Source organism: Astatotilapia calliptera, unplaced genomic scaffold, assembly GCF_900246225.1.
Source record: "Astatotilapia calliptera unplaced genomic scaffold, fAstCal1.2 U_scaffold_121, whole genome shotgun sequence".
NCBI lineage: Eukaryota > Metazoa > Chordata > Actinopteri > Cichliformes > Cichlidae > Astatotilapia > Astatotilapia calliptera.
The window spans coordinates 11537-34311 of NW_020535643.1; the positions used below are offsets into that span (position 1 = coordinate 11537).

A 22775-nucleotide genomic window follows, 5' to 3' on the forward strand; every position below is an offset into this window, starting at 1 on the left:
TTGTTCGCGAGTGATGGGAGAAGGGAGCTGGAGATCGACAGACGGATTGGGGCTGCGGCTGCAGTAATGCGGACGCTGCACCGGTCCGTCGTGGTGAAGAGGGAGCTGAGTGTAAAAGCGAAGCTCTCAATTTACCGGTCGATCTACGTCCCTACCCTCACCTATGGCCACGAGCTGTGGGTAGTGACCGAAAGAACGAGATCGCGGATACAAGCGGCGGAAATGAGCTTCCTCCGAAGGGTGGCTGGCCTCTCCCTTAGAGATAGGGTGAGAAGTTTGGCCATCCGGGAGGGGCTTAGAGTAGAGCAGCTGCTGCTCCACATCGAAAGGAGCCAGCTGAGGTGGTTCGGGCATCTGGCAAGGATGCCCCCTGGGCGCCTCCTGGGCGAGGTGTTCCAGGCATGTCCCACCGGGAGGAGGCCCCGGGGCAGACCCAGGACACGCTGGAGAGATTATATCTCTCGGCTGGCCTGGGAACGCCTTGGTATTCCCCCGGACAAGCTGGAGGAGGTGGCTGGGGAGAGGGAGGTCTGGACCTCTTTGCTTAGGCTGCTACCCCCGCGACCCGACCTCGGATAAGCGGATGAAGATGGATGGATGGATATATCAAATCTGGCTTTATTGATCAGCTTAGATGAGTTTACAAAAAGCAAATCCACTTCTTTGGCATGTGTCCAGATGCACACATGCACACCCAGAAACGGACATAAAAATTAAAGCTATTTATCTCGACAGGAGCGCAGTCAGTTATCCAAGAATACTGAGCGCTGTGAGCAGCAATTACTCTGTCAGTGGTTGAATTTTAATTACATTTTAGCACTGTGCCCGGTATTGTCTCATGTGTGTAAGTGTAATTGTGTCTGCGTGTGTCCTTATCTTACAGTAGCACACTGTAGCACAATGACCACAGTTCCCCAACACCTGCTGTTGCGTTAGAGCAGGGAGCCAAAAAACCAGAGAGAGACACACACAGAGTGTGATCACAGTAAAAGGCTTAATGCTTTCATCTTAAAATGAATATACTCTGTCTTTTAAATGCATGACCACAGACAGCCAACCAAAGACTGGAAACAAGATGAAACAGTTAGCCTCGCTCTGTCCGAAGGTAGCAAAATCCACCTATCAGCATTTCTAAAGCTTAAGGAAAAAGAAGCTCAAAAATTTTTGCTTTAGAGTTCTTTAATTTCTCCCGCCTACTGCAGCCCTCTTCTTCCTCAACTCTATTCTTTTGATATGTACAATAAGGCACGATTCATCCTACACTTTTACTGTACCGGTAATTTTGTTCCATTTTCTTGGGTCACGCTGACCAAAAAAATTGAAATTTTGCCACCAGCACCAGGAGCAGCTCCATGAGCAATCACGGTCCACTACTTTAATTTCAAGGTTTCCATTACTTGAGTGCCAAAGGTGACTGAACTCTACGTGGCTTTTACCAGGTAATGAGCTAAGAGCAAAGTTTGGAGGTGAGCAAGAATAGGAGTTCAGAAAGTAAAAGGTTGGATTTTAGTGTATAGGTGGAGACCAGGTAAAGAGGAATGAGACAGGACGAGGTGTAAATAGGAGAGAAAAGAAAGTATACCTCGGCTGATGAGAGCTCATATTTTTCCTTGCTGTCCTTGATCCTGCCCAGAGGCTCTAGAGGGAGAAAGAGAGAGATAAAAAGAAATTATTCATGGCCACTCTAACCAAGGCAAGGGCCACTTCTCCCTTCTAGTCATTAGAGCGAGATTTCCAAAGACAACAATGAAAAGCAGCCCCTCATTCATCAGCTGCAGCTTTCAGGTAGCCAGCAGATGGCGAGCCGGATACAATGCCTGGCAGGGAGCACAATGGCCAGGCTGTTTACACAACATGTCCAAACTCAAATTAGTCAAAGAGGGAAACAGAAAACATGGTGCTTAATGGTAATACACTGTTGCTAGTCATCAGTATGATGGGAGGGATGTTCAGAGGTCCTCTTGAGTGGGCACTCTGCCTTGATGTTTTTCATCCAGCGTGGAGATTTATGTCAGCTCTTCAACCATCTCTCATGTTTCAGCTACAACAGGAATATTTTGATATGTACAACAATCTCCTTTATCCTTCTTTAGCTGCCTCAGTGTCGGAATTCTGGATTTCATGTCATAGACTGGACAAAAGAATCTCTCAGGTTTTCTTTGTATTTTAAATGAATAACACACTTTTGTAAACTGGTTATCATGGGTTGATTTGGTCATGAAATATGTTCGGCATATGATGGCATGTTTTTAAATTAAAATGAGTGCAAAAGCAGCCAGTGTCCAAAGAAAAACCTTTTCAGAAGGGAAAATCATGGGGAAAATATGTGTCCTTTCAGCTGCTGACTGCTCCACTGAGCTCAGCACTAGCAGGCTGTACAGATGAAACAATTAGATAACAGACAAGGAAAAAGCTCCATGAAGAACTTAACTCTCTGTGTGTTCATTACTCGAAGCAGCCAGCTTTGACCAGTGATACTTTTTTTTATGAATCACATTATTCCTTGTTGTTTTATGCGCAAATTTTGACAGACTTACTTAAACGTGAGGACCGCAAAACAGGATGCAGGAGTCAAGATAATAAATCTACAAAAACAGTTGTTTGATGTCAGCGGAAAAGTGCACAGCGGGTGAAGACAAGAGGATAAACAGACCGTAACTAGGACCCGGAAATTACACATTGACAAACACAGATGAGGAAACAAAGGAGGCATTATGAGAAACTGGACATATTGAATTCCTGGAAAAAAATGCAACACAAAAATTTCTCCAGAAAAGGAGAAGCTTTGGATTCATAGTAGAAGTTGTGCCTCGGTGCTGCAGCCATGTTTTAAAATGCACAATTTTAATTGTGGAGGTAAAATGGTTTGTGTTGCACTTTTTCACAGTTTCACTACAGCTTGGACAGCATAGCTGGACAGTTTCTGTGGACAAGCCTGGCGCTTCCATGAAAACTACAGGCAACTGCAGCAATCTGCGAGTAAAATACGCATGGGAATTCATGTGGAATACACATTTTTCACTAGGGACAGGTTATCCTTGAAATTTTTGCATATCCACTATATGATAATAAAAGTCTATCTATCTCTGTGGGTTTCTAGGGGGAAATGGGGGTCATTAACTGGTCTCTAGGCCTGTGTAACTGGAGCTTTAGCATTAGTTTTCCTGGTAATCTTCATCCATCTCCAGCAACCACTTACAACATGTTGGTGAGCTTTTATTTTTCCCTTACGACCAGCGGTTGCCAGATGGTCAAGGATCTGTGTCTAAACCTGTGTAAACAGGACCTTTTTCACTTGATCTTAAATTGTCACCATGATTGTCCCGTACAAAGTGGCTGTCAAGTTAATGTCACATGGTAAATGTTCACATATCTGTAAAATCTCACTGTATACGCCTGTCAACTCCTTGTCTACAATAGCACGCTTGTGTGCGCTCCCCGTTTAGTGCTCTGGACTTTTGGCTGTTTTTTGGACTTTGACATCCATTTGAGCAAAAGGTTTATTTTCAGTTACTCTGCCTGCTCTTGATGCCCTTTGTCCTGCAAAACATGACACCGAAACTCAAATGTCTGATGAAATCCAAAGTCCAAGTAGCTCAACTGTTTTTTTTCTCTAAGCAACAATTCAAAATCCCGCAGTATAAGCTCGCACGTATGATGAAAAGAAGCAACAAATATTCACATCTCTTAAACTGGAACCAGCTCATTCTTTGCCTCTTTTGATGTGCTGATTACCATATCAGCTGCAAGAAGAGCTCAAAATGTGGGCAGGCTCGTGTGTTTGTGTGCGACTAAATACAGGTTCCACATCTATTATGCCTGGTCTGTTACTGTGTCATTGCAGTGGAAAAACTATGCCAGACTCCAACAGCTGTGCTGTCAGAAACTCACAGCCATCCACATTTCAGCTGGGAATTCTCTGTCACAGCTCATTGCTCTCCTCTGATGGTCAGCAGATGGAAAAATTTGGCATTGTGATATAAGAAGTTTACTGATATACATGAGCTCTGCTTTTTTTTCCACTACACTATCACATTTCACTCCACTCCTTGCTTTATGTGGCTGGATGTAGAGTCACAAGTCAACAGCCCAGACGATCCTATTTTCCATTAGCTTAACACAGCTATCCTTGGTTGGAGCAGTGTGTGTGTGTGTGTGTGTGTGTGTGGGTGTGTATAGAGTCCTGCATGAGTCCTTGGCATTCCATCAGCGCGACATAAGTCACCATCAGGGCAGTATCAGTTTCCCCAGCGCGTAAATAGTCCCATGAGCAGTTAGAAATTCTCGCTCCTGTGCTCGTCGTTTTCGAAATGTATGGAAAATAGTTGCCGTGTGACAACCCCCCACCCCCACCCAGTCTGTCAAGGTGGCCGAAAGTGACACTGTCACAGGCCCAAGTGGGTCAGTGAGTGATGAGTGAAGGATTGTGCGTGTTGACTGATGTGTCACAAGGGACCATGGGATGGGTTCGTGTAACTGTCTGTTGCCACTGTTACTATTGTTGTGCCACTTGGTCCTGACCTGACACGAGGCCTTTATCACTGTGCTGCAGACGGCTCCTAATCCAGCAGTTTTCTTTTGCTATGGTGACTGCCCCCAGGTGTCAGGAGCGTGCAGGTGCTGTAATCCTGGTATTTTCTCTCCCGCATTTATTTTTATGGCTTCCATAAAATCAGACGATTGGGTCAGTTCCTGGACTTTCACCAAGAAGATTTTGTTTCCGTTAACTTCGGCCGCAGCAGCATGCTGATTCAGATGTGTAAAATGTTAATTGCCTCCCTATATTTGATAAAGTCTCCTTTTTCTTTTTGGTCCTCCTTTGTTTTTCAGTACCGGATCGGCCAGCTGTATATGATCAGCAAACACAGTCATGAACAGAGTGAACGTGGAGAAGGTGTTGAGGTGGTGCAGAATGAGCCTTATGAGGACCCAGAGCACGGATCGGGCCAGTTCACAGAGAAACGGATCTACCTTAACAAGTGAGTGTAATTTCCCACCTACAGTGGGCTTGAAAAAACGAATAAATAAAAAAGTATTTGGACTATAAACCACTGAGCAAACGTCTAAATCACTTTCATAAGGGCTTCTAACTTGCACAAACCTATATACTAACATATATACTGTCAAATTCCATGTATATATGTAAAGAATATAGCTTATATACTGTATATATAGTAACCAATGATCTATCCTGTATTTATTCCATAGATTTTTCCAAAGGCTTTGCACTCAGCATCATTTTACAAATAAATATAAATACACTATATATGTAGTTATTGTCTGTGTCATATTGCTATTGTCCGTGTTGTCTATTCTGTTAATGCGTAGAGCGAAGAAAAAGATAAAGCCCAGTTCCTTGTATGTGTACCCATTCTTGGATAATAAAAGGCTACTCTGACTGTCTAGCACTTTCTCTGACAATAATAATTCTCAGCATTGAAACAGTTTCCATGTATTGAGCTTCTGCTGCTTAGTTGTTACGTGATTTGACAAGTTAAAGACAAGCTCACTTATGTGCCTCTGCATAGCTGTCACTGAACTCATTCTTTCAGCGTGTTAACACACGATTAGCCACTGGTGACATGTCTAATGATCTGCTCTGCTGAAATTAAAATCTAAAATGAATGCCTGACAAAGGGTGTGTTGAGGTTGTAAAGAAGCCCTCTCAATGCTTTTTCAACTAAAAGCAATGCCAGCTACAGTGGCTTGCAAAAGTATTCACCCCCTTGAACTTTTCCACATTTTGTCACATTACAACCACAAACATGAATCAATTTTATTGGAATTCCACGTGAAAGACCAACACAAAGTGGTGTACACGTGAGAAGTGGAACGACTAACTGACTAAATAGAGTGCACCTGTGTGTAATCTAATGTCAGTACAAATACAGCTGCTCTGTGACGGTCTCAGAGGTTGTCTAAGAGAATACTGGGAGCAACAGCACCATGAAGTCCAAAGAACACACCAGACAGGTCAGGGATAAAGTTATTGAGAAATTTAAAGCAGGCTTAGGCTACAAAAAGATTTCCCAAGCCTTGAACATCCCACGGAGCACTGTTCAAGCGATCATTCAGAAATGGAAGGAGTATGGCACAACTGTAAACCTACCAAGACAAGGCCGTCCACCTAAACTCACAGGCCGAACAAGGAGAGCGCTGATCAGAAATGCAGCCAAGAGGCCCATGGTGACTCTGGACGAGCTGCAGAGATCTACAGCTCAGGTGGGGGAATCTGTCCATAGGACAACTATTAGTCGGGCACTGCACATAGTTGGCCTTTATGGAAGAGTGGCAAGAAGAAAGCCATTGTTAACAGAAAACCATAAGAAGTCCTGTTTGCAGTTTGCCACAAGCCATGTGGGGGACACAGCAAACATGTGGAAGAAGGTGCTCTGGTCAGATGAGACCAAAATGGAACTTTTTGGCCAAAATGCAAAACGCTATGTGTGGCGGAAAACTAACACTGCACATCACTCTGAACACACCATCCCCACTGTCAAACATGGTGGTGGCAGCATCATGCTCTGGGGGTGCTTCTCTTCAGCAGGGAAAGGAAGCTGGTCAGAGTTCATGAGAAGATGGAAGGAGCTAAATACAGGGCAATCTTGGAAGAAAACCTCTTGGAGTCTGCAAAAGACTTGAGACTGGGGCCGAGGTTCACCTTCCAGCAGGACAACGACCCTAAACATAAAGCCAGGGCAACAGTGGAATGGTTTAAAACAAACCATATCCATGTGTTAGAATGGCCCAGTCAAAGTCCAGATCTAAATCCAATCGAGAATCTGTGACAAGATCTGAAAACTGCTGTTCACAGACGCTGTCCATCTAATCTGACTGAGCTGGAGCTGTTTTGCAAAGAAGAATGGGCAAAGATTTCAGTCTCTGTGCAAAGCTGGTAGAGACAAACCCTAAAAGACTGGCAGCTGGAATTGCAGCAAACGGTGGTTCGACAAAGTCGACTCAGGGGGGCTGAATTATTAAGCACACCCCACTTTTCAGTTATTTATTTGTAAAAAATGTTTGGAATCATGTATGATTTTCGTTCCACTTCTCACGTGTACACCACTTTGTGTTGGTCTTTCACGTGGAATTCCAATAAAATTGATTCATGTTTGTGGCTGTAATGTGACTGGGCCATTGCAGTACCTTGGGAATTTTTCTTTTTTCAACTATTCTGTTGTAGATTTTCTGCTTTGCTTGGGAATATTTTCCTGCTGTAAGACAGGTTTAGCTGACTGCGTCATGTGAACAGGTGTGTGACAAAAAGAACGTGGACCCAGATGCAGGACTCAGTAGACTGACATAACTCAAAATCACAGATTTATTTTATTGCTGACAAAAAGGCAAATTAAACAAAAACCAAAAACAGTAATTGTAATCTGGCTGACAAGACAGGGGAAGATAAACCGAACATCATGCACAGAAGAAGAGACACTGTCAAAATAAAACAGAAACCATGTAGGTAACTTGACAGGACAAACCAGCAAACCAGAGAACAGAATACTGAGACCAGACAGACACAGGGGCATGACTGGCGAGACAGAAAGGAATACAAACACAGCAATAAGACAGACTACACATGGAAACACACAGAGGCAGTAAAAACAGCAATGAACTAGAATATAAACACACTACAATACAATGTATAGAGGATAGTATGACCAGGGAAAATACGTGACCTTGGGGCAATTGTACTTACTTTTCTACAAGACTGGATGTGATTCTGTGAAACAGTTTTTCACTGTTACAGATCCTTCCGGTCTGCTTAAGCCCTGATTATAATCATGAAAAAGCTCCAAAAGGCACCAACAATGCAGTATTTGAAGAGATTAAACTGGAACAATCTATTACATAAACTCGATGTCTAAATGAGTCTATCCATTAATCCATTAAAATTTACTGAATTGTTGTGCAGGTAAAGCAATGATGTTACTTTCTATTATTATTATTTCATATAGTCTTATTCTGGTAAGATAGATTCTGTGAGACAAGATTGAGCCGCTCACTGCCAAAAGTCAGACTGTGAGATAAAAAGCGATCCATGCGAAGAATACCAAAGAAGGCTGAGGTGGACGTTTTTGTGCTCTGAAGTGACAAGTAAGTGGGCCTTTGGGAAATATAAAGTGTCACTGACAAACTCAGTGAAGAGGAGGGCAGAGTGTGGTGTGCGTTTAGCCGAGTGTGATAGTGTGTGTGTGTGTGTGCACAGAGAGATGAGGTCAGTGTAAATGATGGATAATTTGAGCAGTCGCTGTCGGACACCGAGCGGAGCCTGCATCCCTCCACCCACAAACCACCTGTTAGTATGTTATAGCTGCATTCTGTGCGTGTGTGTCTGTATGTCTGTGTGTATGTGTATGCGTGGCTTGCAAATAAGGCAGTGTGAGGACATGTGGCTAGTCTGCTGTGTCTGGACATTCCCTTGGCTGTTTGACAGGTTATTAGAAGGGGACTGAAGGAAACTGTCTGCCTCATGTTCCCATAGTTTATACAGAGTCTTAAGCCATTTGCAGATACACACTGCAGCCCTGAGCATTGATTGGACTTATCTAATAGAGGTGCACGTGAGAACTCAAATGTCCAGCACAGTCACACGGGACATTAGTCAGTTGCTTTAACCTGCCTGCACCTTTTGTAAAATGTATGCATAATGTTGCATTCTGCAAACACTAATAATTTAGTGCTCTGCCTGCCTGCAGGTGAGTGGGCGTCATGTGTCCTGCCTCCTGCTGTCTCTATCTAGGCAGCTCCCTCTCCTAAAACAGAGTATCTCCAGTAGCAGAGCGTTTCCTGCTGCATGCCCAGTGTGAAAAACGACAACTTTTAAAATATCCTGATCTTATTCTTCTGAAATGATCCAAAGTTCTTGTGTAAAATGGCTTTAGTGACAAACCAGCTCAATTTCCATATTCACTTACATCTAGCAGACATAGAAAAAGAAAAAGAGAAGAAGTTGGAGATGTGAGGGTTAAATAATCAGTGGTTAAGAGAGAATTTTTCTGAAAGGTACAACTTAATGATGACTTTGAGTCCAATTATGCTGCTATTTGCTGCGCTTTGATTGTCTGCTTTTCAGGGAGCAGAAATCTGGACTAAATGTGATTTGGGCTGTAGTGAATTTTTGTCTGATGGCACTCAGTAATGACTGTCTGCAACCCTTCTTTTCTCTCGGCGTCTATTGGCAATCAGGACTTACTGTTCCAAATGTCAAAGTCTCAAAAGTCAATCTTCTCCATTCGCTGGTATTCACTGGTAAATTTGTGTATTTCTCAGATTTCTGACATGGCAATTTCCTTCCAGCTCACCAAAGCCCTGATGTTCCCTTTCCGCAGCAATCTTTTTTTTCTTCTTCTTCTTTTTTTTTTTGATTAGACATCCAATGAGGTGCTCAACTACTTAGCTGTCAGCATTTAGAATCCATTTGTGCTGAGTAATAGCCCTCCCCCTGTATTTCCTCTATTTGCCTTCCATGCCCTTTTCTATATCTATCACAATGAACGCTGGTGAAACTCCCCTGCAGGGTACAGGGTGTAATCAACTTCCCCAAGGGACTATCATGGCTGCCCTGTATAGCCTCCATTATGACTCCACACAGCTGGATGCTTCTTGTTGCCTGTTCCAGATAATAGCCTAAAGAAGAAGAGTGGAGAAACTTTACGAGGAAACTACCAAGGCTGCACACAAACTATTTATTTAAGCTGTTCTCTTTCTTCTTCTTCTTCTTCTTCTTCTTCACTTTACTAACCTATCCACTCGTCTATCTTTGACAGCAAGCTCCCCAGTTGGGCCAGAGCAGTGGTCCCCAAGATCTTCTATGTCACAGAGAAGGCTTGGAACTATTACCCATACACTATCACAGGTAATGCTTTAATTATACGCCTTAGTGTGCTCTAAAAGAATTTAGAAGAATTGGTGCAATGATATAGGATCACAACTCTGTCCAGAGCAAATAGATTTAGAATGAACACTGCCGTAAAGGTGGTAATCTGCCTGTTTTTGTTCTCAATAATTAGCATCACTGTTGTGTGGATGATAAAAATCACACTTTAATTCCACCACAACATTAGAGCTAGGCTGATATGTTGGCTGATATTTGCTAAAACCAATATCAGTATTGTTATTTGTAGGGCTGATAAATGAAAAATTGAAAAGTAAACAAGACGTGGGAGAAATACCGTTCAACCATGTTGTGAGTGATGACATTAGATAGTTTGCACACCAGAGGGCACTCTGCAACGTTCCTGTTGGCCTGTTCGAAATGGCACCAACACAACGTCCAGCTGAGCTGAGTAAAGTGTCAGGGCCATTTTACACCTGCTATGCAGAGCTTTGCAAATGAGAAAGTTGACAACAGATTGGCTAGTTGCCATTTTTGCAGGTCAAGCACATCTTGATTTTTGTAACCTGCTGCCTTGTGCTGCCGTAGCTGCGTCAAAGACACGAGTGTACAACTGTGTCGTTTTTCTTTACCGCTTTGATCACATCGAAACAAGATTCATTTTAAACTTGGTTGTCATGTTTCTTAGTATGTAAACATATAATACCTACATATAGAATGAAATGATGGGTTAATCTGTTTGTTTCATTAGGAAAATAATTATTTCATTGTCAAGTGTTGTTTTTCACCATCTGGTCATTTCTACAACATCGTTCCGTTTTTACATTTCCACAATAAATTTGGCACCAACAAGGTGTCGCTATTTATCTGTCAGATTGTTTTTCTTTGATTTATTTAAAAATATTAGCTGCAATGTGCTTTCTATCAAATGTGTAAATTAAAGCGATAGCATTAAGGTTTTCAAAAAGCTTATAGCAGAGCTAGAACAGCTCTAAATGTCACAAAAATACCGATAGATGGCAACCAGTAAACATCATATTGCATTTGGGATTTTTGTATGTACAGTGTGTTTATATGACAGACTAAATATGCGCTCAGCAGGACCGTGCATGTCAAAAACAATCAGTGTCACACAGATTTTTAAAAATGGGGCAATATCATAGTGAAATGGGCTCCTCTCATGTGCTTTTACTGGAAATGAAGTGCTACTGAGCTGAGGCTTAATGGTTCTTTTTTTTTCATTGTGAGCTGAAGTATTTTTTCTTCTCTCCTCTCGTTTTATCTCTCTCATTCTCTTTCATGCCTTTGTCCCCCCACCCACCTCCCCACCCCCCTCAAACTCCCATTCCCATCCATTATACTGATGGCCTCTGCTGATGATATGGTCAGAGTACACGGTGAGTAGTTTTGGTGTACCTGCACGCAGACACACACACTCATACACACACAAAACCACTTTGATCGACCAGCTGCCTGGAAGATCTCGTGTTGTAGAGTTTAAGGGTGAGTGTTAGAAGAGGAGCGGGTTATGTTTGTTGAGCACATCTCTGACAACACCCAACACTATCAGTATCAAGGACATCAGTGCATGCTGAGCAGCATGTACTGCTAGAAGACAGTTGTAATACTTTACTTTATTGTGATATTTGATATTTACTGGTTGTAACAATCATCAGGGCATTTACAGCATGAAGCAATGTCCATATTAACCCAAGTCCTGCCTGTGAGTTCTCAAAATACATGGGCGCAAATATTCACTTTAATATTAGAAAATATCAGAAATGTGGGTGCTGAGCTGGAACTGTCTCAGCTTTACTTCCTGGAACAAGAGAAACAGAGAACACGTCTCCACTGCTCTAGAGTCCAGTGGCGATGGGCTTTACGCCACAGCATCCGTCGCTTTGCAGTGCACTTGGTGATGTAAAGCTTGGATGCTGCTGCTCATCCATGGAAAACCATTCCATAAAGCTCTCTGTGCGCTGTTCTTTAGCTAATCAAAAAGCTACATGAAGTTTGTAGGTCTGTCGTGATTGACTCTGCAGAAAGTTGGCGACCTCTGTGTACTGCGTGCCTCAGCAGCCGCTGACCCTGTTCTGTGATTTCACATGGGCTACTACTTTGAGGCTAATTTGCTGTTGCTACCTAATCACTTTCACTGTCTTATAATACCACTAACAGTTGACTGTGGAATATTTAGTAGTGAGAAAATTGCATGACCGGGCTTATTGTACAGGTGGCATCCTATCACTGTACCATGCTGGAACTCACAGAGAGCGACCCATTCTTTCACAAATGTTTGTAGAGGCAGTCTGCATGCCTAGGTGTTTAATTTTATGCAACTGTGCTGATGAAAGGGATTGAATTTAATAATTTGGATGGGTGAGTAAATACTTTTGGACTACTTTATAGCGTACAAAGAAAACAAAGTGAAATGAATCCAGCTTAAGCTTGGAACAGGACAGACACTGAGACACAGACTGAGGGGGAGACAGCATTATTTGTAAAAGTTGATTATACAGTAATGTTAATCAGGGGGATAGGGCACAGACAGGTGAAACTAATCAAGGATAATGAGACAGGAGGAAGTAAAATTAGAAACAAGACAGAAAGAGAAAAGATTACCAAAATAAAAACGTGTAGTGACTAACTTTGCACAACAACAACACCATAATGCACTTAAACTCAACATGAAGAGTAAGTCTGCTATGAAATCAAAATAGGAACAAAGAGCCAAAGCTGAAGCTAAAAAGGAACATGAAAATCAAATATGACAACAAACATTAAACTTAAGAACCAAAAAACCTCAGATTTAAAGACCCAGGACCCAGAACAAGTGGCACTACACCATACAGCTCAGTGCAATTTGAAGCATTATGTTTGTTTAAGTAGTTTAACCTCTTCAGTCACACAAATCTAGTTTTTAGTTATCATGACTGCCATGAATAACATGTTGTGATTGCAGGTATATACGAATATAAGAATATATGCAAGAATAAAAGAGAAAGGGAAATGTGCCCATCTTATCATTCTGTCCTTTTTTTCATCAGATTGTGCTCACAGCAAGTGAAGTCTTTAACAAAACCACCATGCATATCTGAAACAAATGTAATTTCACGTCCGATCCCCAGTGTGATCTGATACCTCGATTAAATCCAAACAAAGTTTATTCTCTTTTATTATTACCATCTGTTTTTTTCACCTCTCTTTCTCTTTTTGACGTTGGGGTTTTTTTTGCTGCGGATAATTTCGGAAAATGAGAATAACACAAAAACATCACGGTTAATTTACACCCAAGTAATGGGATAAAAATGGAAATTAAGATTATGAATATCGTCTCAACTGTCGCTTTAAAAGTGAACCTGCGAGACAGCAATAGTCATCATTCGCTGCTGGCAGCTGATGGCACAAAGCAGGGAAGGGTAACACAGATGTCGAGGCATCCCTGTGGAAGGAGTGTAATCCCTCCAGCGTGCAGAGATCTCTTCTGAAGTTAGCTTCCAGTTAGGTAGACGTGGAATATCTCCACAGGGAGAAGCTCAGGACAAATCCTGAAAAAAAAATCATCCAAGTTGCTTTTGGATAAATTAGCTCCTCAGTCTGTCCCTAAGATTGAGCCCAGACACGCATATCTGAATTGATTTGTTTTATTCAATACTTCCAAGCACATGAGAGTATCAAACTTGTTAGAGTTTCAGATTCGCGTCCAGATCCCTGCTTCAACAACAGCCGCACCCCTGCTGCTCCAGCCTGTTTGTCAATATGAGCTAATCAGGGGAACTTTTCATTAAAGACATTAACAGAAACCCCACAGCTCTCAGCTGTTTGAATGTTTAATTGACTGTTGCCAACAAAAAGCACTAATGATTTGCACCGGGACATTAAGAAGACATGCCCTAAGACATGCCCGCCCAGACACACACATGCACATATGCACGCACACACACGGCTTCTCTGTGTGCGAAGCAGCAGGAATGCATCAGTGAACCACATATAAAATCAGCAGCAGGCCGTTTCTTTAGCCTCGCTGAGATTATGCAACTGCCTCTGCAGCATCTGGATGTTTCAGGGAGGTCACGCCAGCTCATGTGAAACTGTGAAACTTTTCTTGAGTTAACAGCCTTAAGAATATGAGCGTTGTGGCAGCAGCTACTGTGATTTTTGGATGCATGTCACATCGTTACCTCTTACTCTGACTGCAGAGTACAACACATTACTCCTACAGGAGCTCCTCTCCCATGTGGAAACCCATACCACGAAGCCAGCAGTGCACAGTTTTGGTGCTGATGTTAATGCGACAGGAGGTTCGGAGCTCTGCAGTCATTCGTGGCTGAGTTGCCATGGTTTTTGTATCACTTACAGCTGATTGCGATCTAAGATGGAAGACATTTCACCAGCTGACTTGTTGCAGTGGTGGCATCTTATTACAGGACCTTTATTTCTGGCACCAAATTAGGTTTTAAAGAAATATCTTCATTGTTCATCTGTAAATGACAAACACCTTTTTAATATTGACCAGTTTGACTTGAAACAGCAGGTCAGTTGTTACTGATGTAGGTTCAAATTAGTCTTGTTAACCTACTAATCCATGTTAGAGCTGCTTTACGTGTGTAGACATTTATCCTCTGTCACCATAATCAGTATCAGAAACACAGAGACAGTTTTCTTGTTTCTCTTTAAGACTCACAAGGCCACTGAATTGTGCTGAGTAATTACAATAAGGCCTCTCGCTCCACATCACTGTGAATATACCATGTGTAGCATCACTTATTGATGGCATGCATAAACACAAACACTGGCTTTTGCATTTCATGTATCCAGTATTCATCCTTCTACACTGTATAATGATTGTGTTGAGCTTTAATTTGGTTAAAGACAGTAAAAATGGACGAAAACACTAAAGTGTGATGTGGTTTTAAATCTCCGGAGTGAGAGAATAACCATTACTGCTTTGGTTTTGTGTAATAAAACCCAAGATATAAGCCCCTGTCAGACACACGGTCCTCTCCATTAATCTGATCTGGCATCTGAGCGTGTCGGCTTCTTGTGCTTTCAGCACAGCAGCTAAAATGCAGCGAAGCTAAAGAGTAAGCTACTGTAAGACTACATGCACACATATTGACCTAAACAACAGGATGTTGTCACTTTAGCAGACCGATGAAGCTTAAAATGTTAAAAATCTCTGAAAAAGGGGCTGGAACAAACAACATTAAGCAATGCAGTTATTAACAGAGAAACTCACACGTTGTTTATTTCTCACTTTTCCCTCCCTTCAGTGCTCCTTCCTGCCCAAGTTTTCCATCCATATTGAGACCAAATATGAGGATAACAAAGGGAACAATGATAATGTGAGTAAAGCTCCGAGTGCCGTGCCGTTGGAAGTGAATCGTAGGAACAAAGCTGCATCTAAAAGAAAGAGGATAGAATTTAGGTTCTCTCTTTTCATGTACCTTTGCCCTTTTGTGCTCTTTGCTGTCTGCTTTGTTGCCTCATCTTGTTGCTTCTTGTCTTTTCCCCAAAATCAAAAATAATGAATTCTCTTTGTCAGAGGGTTATTGCATCATTGTGTGCCAAGGAAATCAGGAGAATTATCAGTCATTCTGCTGTTCTGATTTCTTCAGGCAGTGATTGCGACTGTTAACATGAATGTTTTTGTCTTCGTTCATTTGTATCTTGGACAATCACAATCTTTTTCAATCTGTCATTATGATAATTTCTCATAGATACTTTGCCAGACACATCTGAACAATAGGTGGACAGTCTGAATCTCTATAACGAGCAACGTTTTTGGTTAACAGCTCTTTGGGAATCACTTTGTTGGTGCAAAGATACAATTTTATGCCTGTCAAACCTCAGTGTCTTTGGCATTTTTCATACAATTAATTCACAGAAAAATGTGTTTTTCAAGACAGACTAGTAAGAAAGTCCCTAAAGACAAAATTTAAAATTGGTTCTTTGCTAAGTTGTTTGTTATGTGTAGAAACAACAATGGTTCAAATGATCCACTGAAAATGGTCACGTAGACGGACTAGACTGAAAGCAAGTGAAAAAGCAGCCTGTTGTCTTAAGACCAACATTAAAAAACCTTCAGACAATCTGCAGAACTAATGTTTAAGACCACTTTTAAAAATTACAAGAAAGTCTGGCTCCTTTAAAGTAAAATATGAAGAAATAAGAGCTGGTTAAAACCTTTTGCACAGAACTATAGCTATAAAATAGATTGACTGTAATTGTCTTTTATTAAATCAACCTGACAAGGTCCTGCTGGTTGTGTTGAGTATTTCAAACCAGGTAAAAGCACTTCAATTGATCTCCACCTCACCTTCAGAGCAACACTTGGTATTGGCAGTGGAGGCAAGTCTGACTGTTGCACAATATTACTCGAATGCACAATGTAGTAGAAGGAAAAGGCTGCGGCCCCACCTAGTGGTGGATTATGAGAGTTGCAGGAACATCACGATGGTTTCACAGATGGTCAAAATCTCACATTTGAAACTGATTGTAACAAATGTGGGTGCAGGCAAACTCAATAGAAGGGTCTTTCCGCTCTCATGTTAACACCCCACTGGTCCCACCATTTGTGCAGTCACCGCTATTCTCTCTTTATTCCAGCCTCCCTCATTTCTTGTAATAACCTTGGCAGTTGACTCCCTGCCCTTTGCTCCTGGCCCTATACCCATGGAAAAGATTCAAAGAATGCAGGAAGTTAAATTAATGTCCATGACTCAAGAGCGCTTTCACTGCTCTGAAAGGAGCGGATAACTAGTCAACATTGCTTTGCTGCGTCCCGTGAGTCACACAGGAGGAAATCATTGACCACTTGGTGTGACTCACATTCCTACTCACAGTTTGTTTGGCCTATTGTTTGAGGGTAAAGCTAGAAGGACGGGACGTGCTCAGGAAATTATCTTTTTGTCAAACGTAAACCCTTTCAACCACTGCTTTCCTGTACAGCAATATGATGTGTGACTAAAATGACTCCCAGCATTTACGTGATGCGTGAAGCTGCCTTTATAAATCCACCAAGTGACGGCACTTCATCCCACAGCATTTGTCAACGCCACTGATTGAGCTGTCCTCACATACTGAACTGTTCCCTGTTCCTCAGATCTTTGGCAGTGAGCCCAGAGAAGAGGAGATGGATGTGTGTTTGTTGGACATCGCTTACGATGAGATCCCCGAGCGCCACTACAAGGAGTCGGAGGTGAGGAGAGCGACGTCACTGACCTCAGGATGAGGAGTGAATGAATACTTGCAGCCACGGCACAGATACTGTGGAAGGAAGTGGAAAGAAGGGTGAATAGGAGGGAGGAGGAGAGAAGTCAACAACTGAGATGTGAGGAGAAGGGAACAGAATAGGGTGTTATCTTTTCTCCACCAGCACCAGCTCGTGTTTGACCACCAGCTGGCCATCTGCCTCCTCTGGGCGATGGAAGGAAGGGAAACACATGTTTATGTGTGGGGGAGGTGATGGGCATTAGCTGTGGAGATTTGACATTTGTATGCGCGTGCGTTCGCTCATCTATCAGGACGTGATGGTCATAAAAAGCTGAGCTATTAATAACCAAGAGGGGTCATGACAGCGCTGCAGTTTTGTTATTGACACCCTCACTTTCACACACGCACCTCCCACCGATCTCTGTCATCCTCTGCTTTTAACCACTGAGAGCTAAGAATAGCACAGACATGCTGTCCAGAGCTAAACACAGAAGTCAGATGTCTAATGTAAATATTATTTTAAAAACAGATGAACTGTGTCAAATGTCGGGGGTTAAAAACAAAGGAGAAAAAAGTCAAAGGTCTGACAGCAGGTGCTCATGATGCAAACACATGCAACCAGCGTCCACAAGACAAGGAAGAATTTCCAGTGCTGAAGATAAAAAGACGTTATTGTAGTGTCTAAACGTATTTTAACTAAATAAAACCAGCATGCATCACACTGAGAAATCAATTAATACAAAAAAAATGAAGGATCTTTAAAACCACGTTTGGCTCAATACGGCTCAACACATGCATGAGTGTCAGATGCTTGATTTTAATGGAATTTGATGTAATCTTAATCAACAAAAAGCCTCTCTGCCCCACTGATATTAGTTCAAGCCATAGCTCGTATAGAAAAGGTGGATGTCACCTATTTTGTGTTTGTGTTCTGCTGTTATTAAAGCCTGGAGATGCTGTTCACAGTCACAACTTAGTCACAACTTAGTCACGTCTGTGTTATAATCTATTTTATGAACATAATTTACAAAATAAACCTCATGATGTATGAAAGAAGGTATTAAAATAACATTTGAGACCATAAAGTGACAAATGCTTTTGAGTTTTTTGCCGTTTGTATGATCATGGCACAGTCTGGCCGTGGGTGAGTTTGCTGCATCGTCCACTCCTGGCAAGACTGTGGCAATGCTCCAGACCTGCAAACTACCAAAACCTTCTGTTTTTATAGAGATCCTCACACTTGCTGGTGATTTGACTGGATGCAGCATATATGATGCAGTATATAGAACCAAACTATTTGCAGCCAGAGGATTTGCTCCCTGCTGGTCACCAGAAAGAAATCATATTTAAAGCACTTTGACTTTGGCTTCACTTTTTAGACCTTCTTGAAATACAATCTACAGTTAATGAAACTTGTTCAGCAAAACCAGGAGGAAAAGTAAGTGAAGTAAAACATCTTTTGGAGCGATTAATCTGTCATTAGCATTTCTCATCTTTCCGTCTCTCAATACACTTGATGAAACATTTTATGCGGAGAAGAATATAACAGACGTCTTCCACCTCCTCTACAAGTACTTTCCCAGCAGGGATAGAGACACTCTGTCACACTCAGATGCATGACTCTAAGACAAATGAGCATCACAGCATAATTAGTCCACTGGGAGCAGTGATTAATGCGTGTAAAGTGACTGTGCTTCTTAGCTATACCCTGCATTAGCCTCGTAAATAAAAGCAGATGATCCTGTCCTGTGGGCAGAGAGGAGGAAATTGATGTGTGTGAGAGAGATTAGATGGCAGGAAGTATAGTTTTAATTTGAAGTATTGGTTTGAAAACAGTTCAACAAATTTTCCTTATGGTCTTATGTAAATTTTATGAGGATTATCGACATAAGATTGTTTGTGTTTATTTAACTCCTGGGGAAAAATGAGTTGTTTTTCTGAACCTGGTTTCTTGTGGCCTTGCAGGACCTTCGGTATTTTAAGTCAAAGAAGACGAACCGAGGGCTTCTGCAGGAAGGATGGCTCGACACCCAGGACCCCATCATGTGCTCCTACAAACTGGTCACTGTCAAATTTGAAGTCTGGGGCCTGCAAACCCGTGTGGAGCAGTTTGTACACAAGGTCAGGACAAACCATTTTTGGGGGCAAGAGACACGTTGTAGATGAGTTTCAGCCTGCTTATATCATCGTCTGAGCCAGAGGCGTCCTATCTTTTGCTCTGAAAACATGTGATACACGGCCGTGAGCTAGATCAGCAGTTCTATTATCACCTTCAACAATATCTGCCCTGTTCGCATCCCACAGCTTGCCTTGCAGCACCACCTCCCTTTTTCTTGGCTGCAGAATTTAAACTTTGTATCTCTCATTTCCCAAATCCATTTTGCTACAGCATCTGTCCCTCGGGTCAGCTGTCCCTGCACTATCCTTGCCCAAGGCACCCACACACACACACACACATTGGAGGCAGGTTCATTACTCACAGGCTAACACCAGGAGTGTCCCACATAAATCATAATCCTCTAGGGGTGAACAGAAAATGTTTGAAGTGAGAAATGAAGTGAAACTCTCTGTATCCTTTAGAGCGAATGCCGTCTGATTTGCAGTTTCTCTCCTTGAACTTCCTCCCTGCCTCTGTCCCTGCCTGAATTCATTTTCCTGTGAGCTTGCCTCCTTTGCTTCCCTTTTCTCTCTTTTTATTTTTTGTAATCTTCCTCAGGTGATCCGAGATGTGCTGCTTTTAGGACACAGGCAGGCCTTTGCCTGGGTGGATGAGTGGATTGGTAAGTGCGCAGAAGATGACAGTCTTTAGAAAACTTGGGTTAGTTTCATGTGCAGGCATTGACTCATCTCACGATTGCACCCACTTCACATACATTTTTCCATTTTAAGATGGAGATCATAGACTGTATGCAAAGGATGGACATAGCTAGCATGACATTATCAATTTGTTTATTAATTTCATCAACTTTTAGCTTTGTGACCATCTCCATCTGGTGTTTTTGGAGTTGGAAATATTTGGATATATTTGTCATATTTGGACATGAGCATAGTGTGCTAAGTTATCAACTAAATGTTAGCAAGCTCTTTTTAGCAGGGTGTATGCATGCAGTGTATGGGTACCATGCACAGGAACAGATACCTGTTAATAATTCTAAATAGGGTAAATGCTAGAACCTCCACCACCAAAAACAGAGAAAAGACTCCCTGAATGGCCTGTTAGGACAATTAACCACGAATGATAACATATAAAATGTTCCACACTAGATGGGTGACTACAGTTAGCTGTAGTGTCACCTCTGCTAATTGGTTTTGCCACATCCTACCTCCTCCTACAGAAGTGTGGCTGGTTTGTGTATTTTTGAAACTGTCTTAGAAACTTTGATTTTTCATCTTGTTGATGTCAGAGGTTAGAAGAGAATGCCCAGACTGCTTTTATAGGAAGAGAACATTAACTCAAATTCTCATTATAATCAAGGTATGAAGAACAACATCTCTGATTGTGCAACATGTCAAACTGTAGAGCAGATGGACAACAGCAAAAGACCGCAGGTGTGACTACTGTCAGCTAAGAACGGGAAACTGAGAGTACAGTTTTCTCCTGACACGTATTTCCCTTGAAGCAGTTCGTTGTAAGACCTTGAGAAACCTGTGTGCAATATTTCCACATTTGCAGCCTCACCACATTAAATAAATCTGCAAAGTCCCATTTCCAAAAAGCTCGAGATGCTGTGGACATTGAAAATACAAAGAAGTTGTAAATCTTAAAGTCATATTTTATTCACTGTAGAACACAGAAACCATATCGAATGTACCAAAGTAAGAAAAACATTAGCTCATTTTGAATTTGATGGCAGCTACACGTCTCAAAACAGTTGGGACACGGCCCTGTTTACTGCTGTGTAGCATCCTCTCTTTTTTAACCATGAACATCTGTTAACTTAAGGATATGAGCTGCTTGATTTTCTAGCTTTTTAACAGTCCTGGGTCTTCATAGCTCCATTTCATATTTCATGATGGGTCAAATGGTTTTAAGAGGTGAAAGGCCTGAACCGCAGGCAGGCCAGTTCAGCACCCCACTTCTACTACTACTAAGCTCTGTTCTGAAACACATCTGTTTAAATACTTGATGTGTTTTCTATGTTTTATTGTTAATAAATTATGTGTTTATTAGAATTGCACATCTCTGTGCTTATATCACATAAAAACTGCATTAAAATCTAATAAAAACAATTCTAAAGATTCCTTGTCTCTCATATATGGGGACATGGATAGCTCAGTAGGTATTTTTATTATTAATATTATGTCACTGCTCCAACCCAACAGACATGACCATGGATGAAGTAAGAGAGTACGAGCGTGCCACGCAGGAAGCCACCAACCTGAAGATTGGCACTTTCCCCCCTACCATTTCCATCTCAGAGAACCCCCTGCCATCTAGCACCCGCAGCGGACCCAACAGCGCCCCGTCCACTCCCCTCTCCACCGAAGCCCCTGATTTCCTGTCAGTGCCCAAAGAGCGACCCCGGAAGAAGTCAGCTCCAGAGACTTTGACCCTACCTGATCCAGGCCGCAGGGATTCACTCTTCAAGCTTCCAAGCTTTTTCTCCTGGAACTCCAGTCCGCAACCAGAATGAGAGCGGGGCTAAGCCGCTGTTAAACACCCCTGACCTGCGTATTAGTGGAGGATGCCTACCCAGCACATCCTGCAATGTTCCCTCAGCCATCTGAAGAAGAAGTGACTGTCCTGGTGATCCCAGCCCCTCAGCCGACTCGCCGGCGTTCCAGCAAAGCCAACAGCTCTCAGACTGCCTTTACAGGTACAGCTAGGCATCCACAGCAAGGCCCGCCAAGTGTAAAGGTGTAGTAAATCCCAGTGAGAGTCCAACAAAAGCACCTGCAGGCTCCTCATCCTTCACTTCTCCTTAGAAAACAGCCAGTCTGCACCTTTCATTAATCAGTATGGAGTCCAATTAGCCTGACTGAGTGTAGCATACATTCCTGAAATCGTTTTATCCCACAGTGTCACCTTGTTTTCATCCAAGCTCAGGGTGTGTTGGTGAAAAGATATCGAGAGACTCAGTGCACATAAACTTAACATTTGTTTTCTGCTTTATCTTTAAACATCTCTGGCTTTGTTCATTTATTTGGTAACTGAATTATGTAGTTGGGACTCTTGTTGGCCACTGTAACAGTCGAGTATTATGGTTTTCACAGTCTGATGTAAGGTGATTGTGTATTCTTGTATATACTGTATGAAAAATATAAATGTGACTCAAAAAGAATATCATATCAAGTGATGAAGCTGCTTTGACATTTCTGTAATGTGTCTCAGCAGCCATGATGTCTTCATGAAACAGCATGATTCTTGACTACCGAGGCTGCCCTTAAATATTTGTGAACTGAATGTTTTCCTTATCTGAGCCTTATATGTGATGTCGTGTTTTACAGGAGTTTTTACAGACTTGGTCATGTGGTGTTGTTTTGCTGCTGTATTGACTTCATTGTGGTTTTATTGTGTTCATTTACTGTCACACTATTGATGGGTTTTGTATTCAGTAAATGAAAGTAAATACTGCTGCATCCGTTACTGTGTGGAGAGTTTGTTAATGTGATCTATCTGAATGGAAAGACAGGCTTGTGGCTCATTCAAATGCAACTTTGGAAATCAAGTCATGTTATTGTGGAGAATCCACTTAGCCAAAACAAAAAACGGATCAGACAT

General features: G+C 42.1%; 1 protein-coding gene across 1 annotated transcript; it reads left to right on the forward strand.

Annotated features, from left to right (window-relative positions):
- Positions 1-4220: 4220 nt before the first annotated feature.
- Positions 4221-22640, forward strand: LOC113017431 (cytoplasmic phosphatidylinositol transfer protein 1-like). Its single transcript, XM_026160579.1, has 8 exons — positions 4221-4979; positions 9771-9859; positions 11228-11235; positions 15112-15183; positions 16944-17039; positions 19019-19174; positions 19770-19833; positions 21377-22640. The coding sequence occupies exons 1-8, from the start codon at positions 4744-4746 to the stop codon at positions 21685-21687; spliced, it is 1032 nt and encodes a 343-aa protein (XP_026016364.1). The 5' UTR covers positions 4221-4743; the 3' UTR covers positions 21688-22640.
- The last annotated feature ends 135 nt before the right edge of the window (positions 22641-22775 follow it).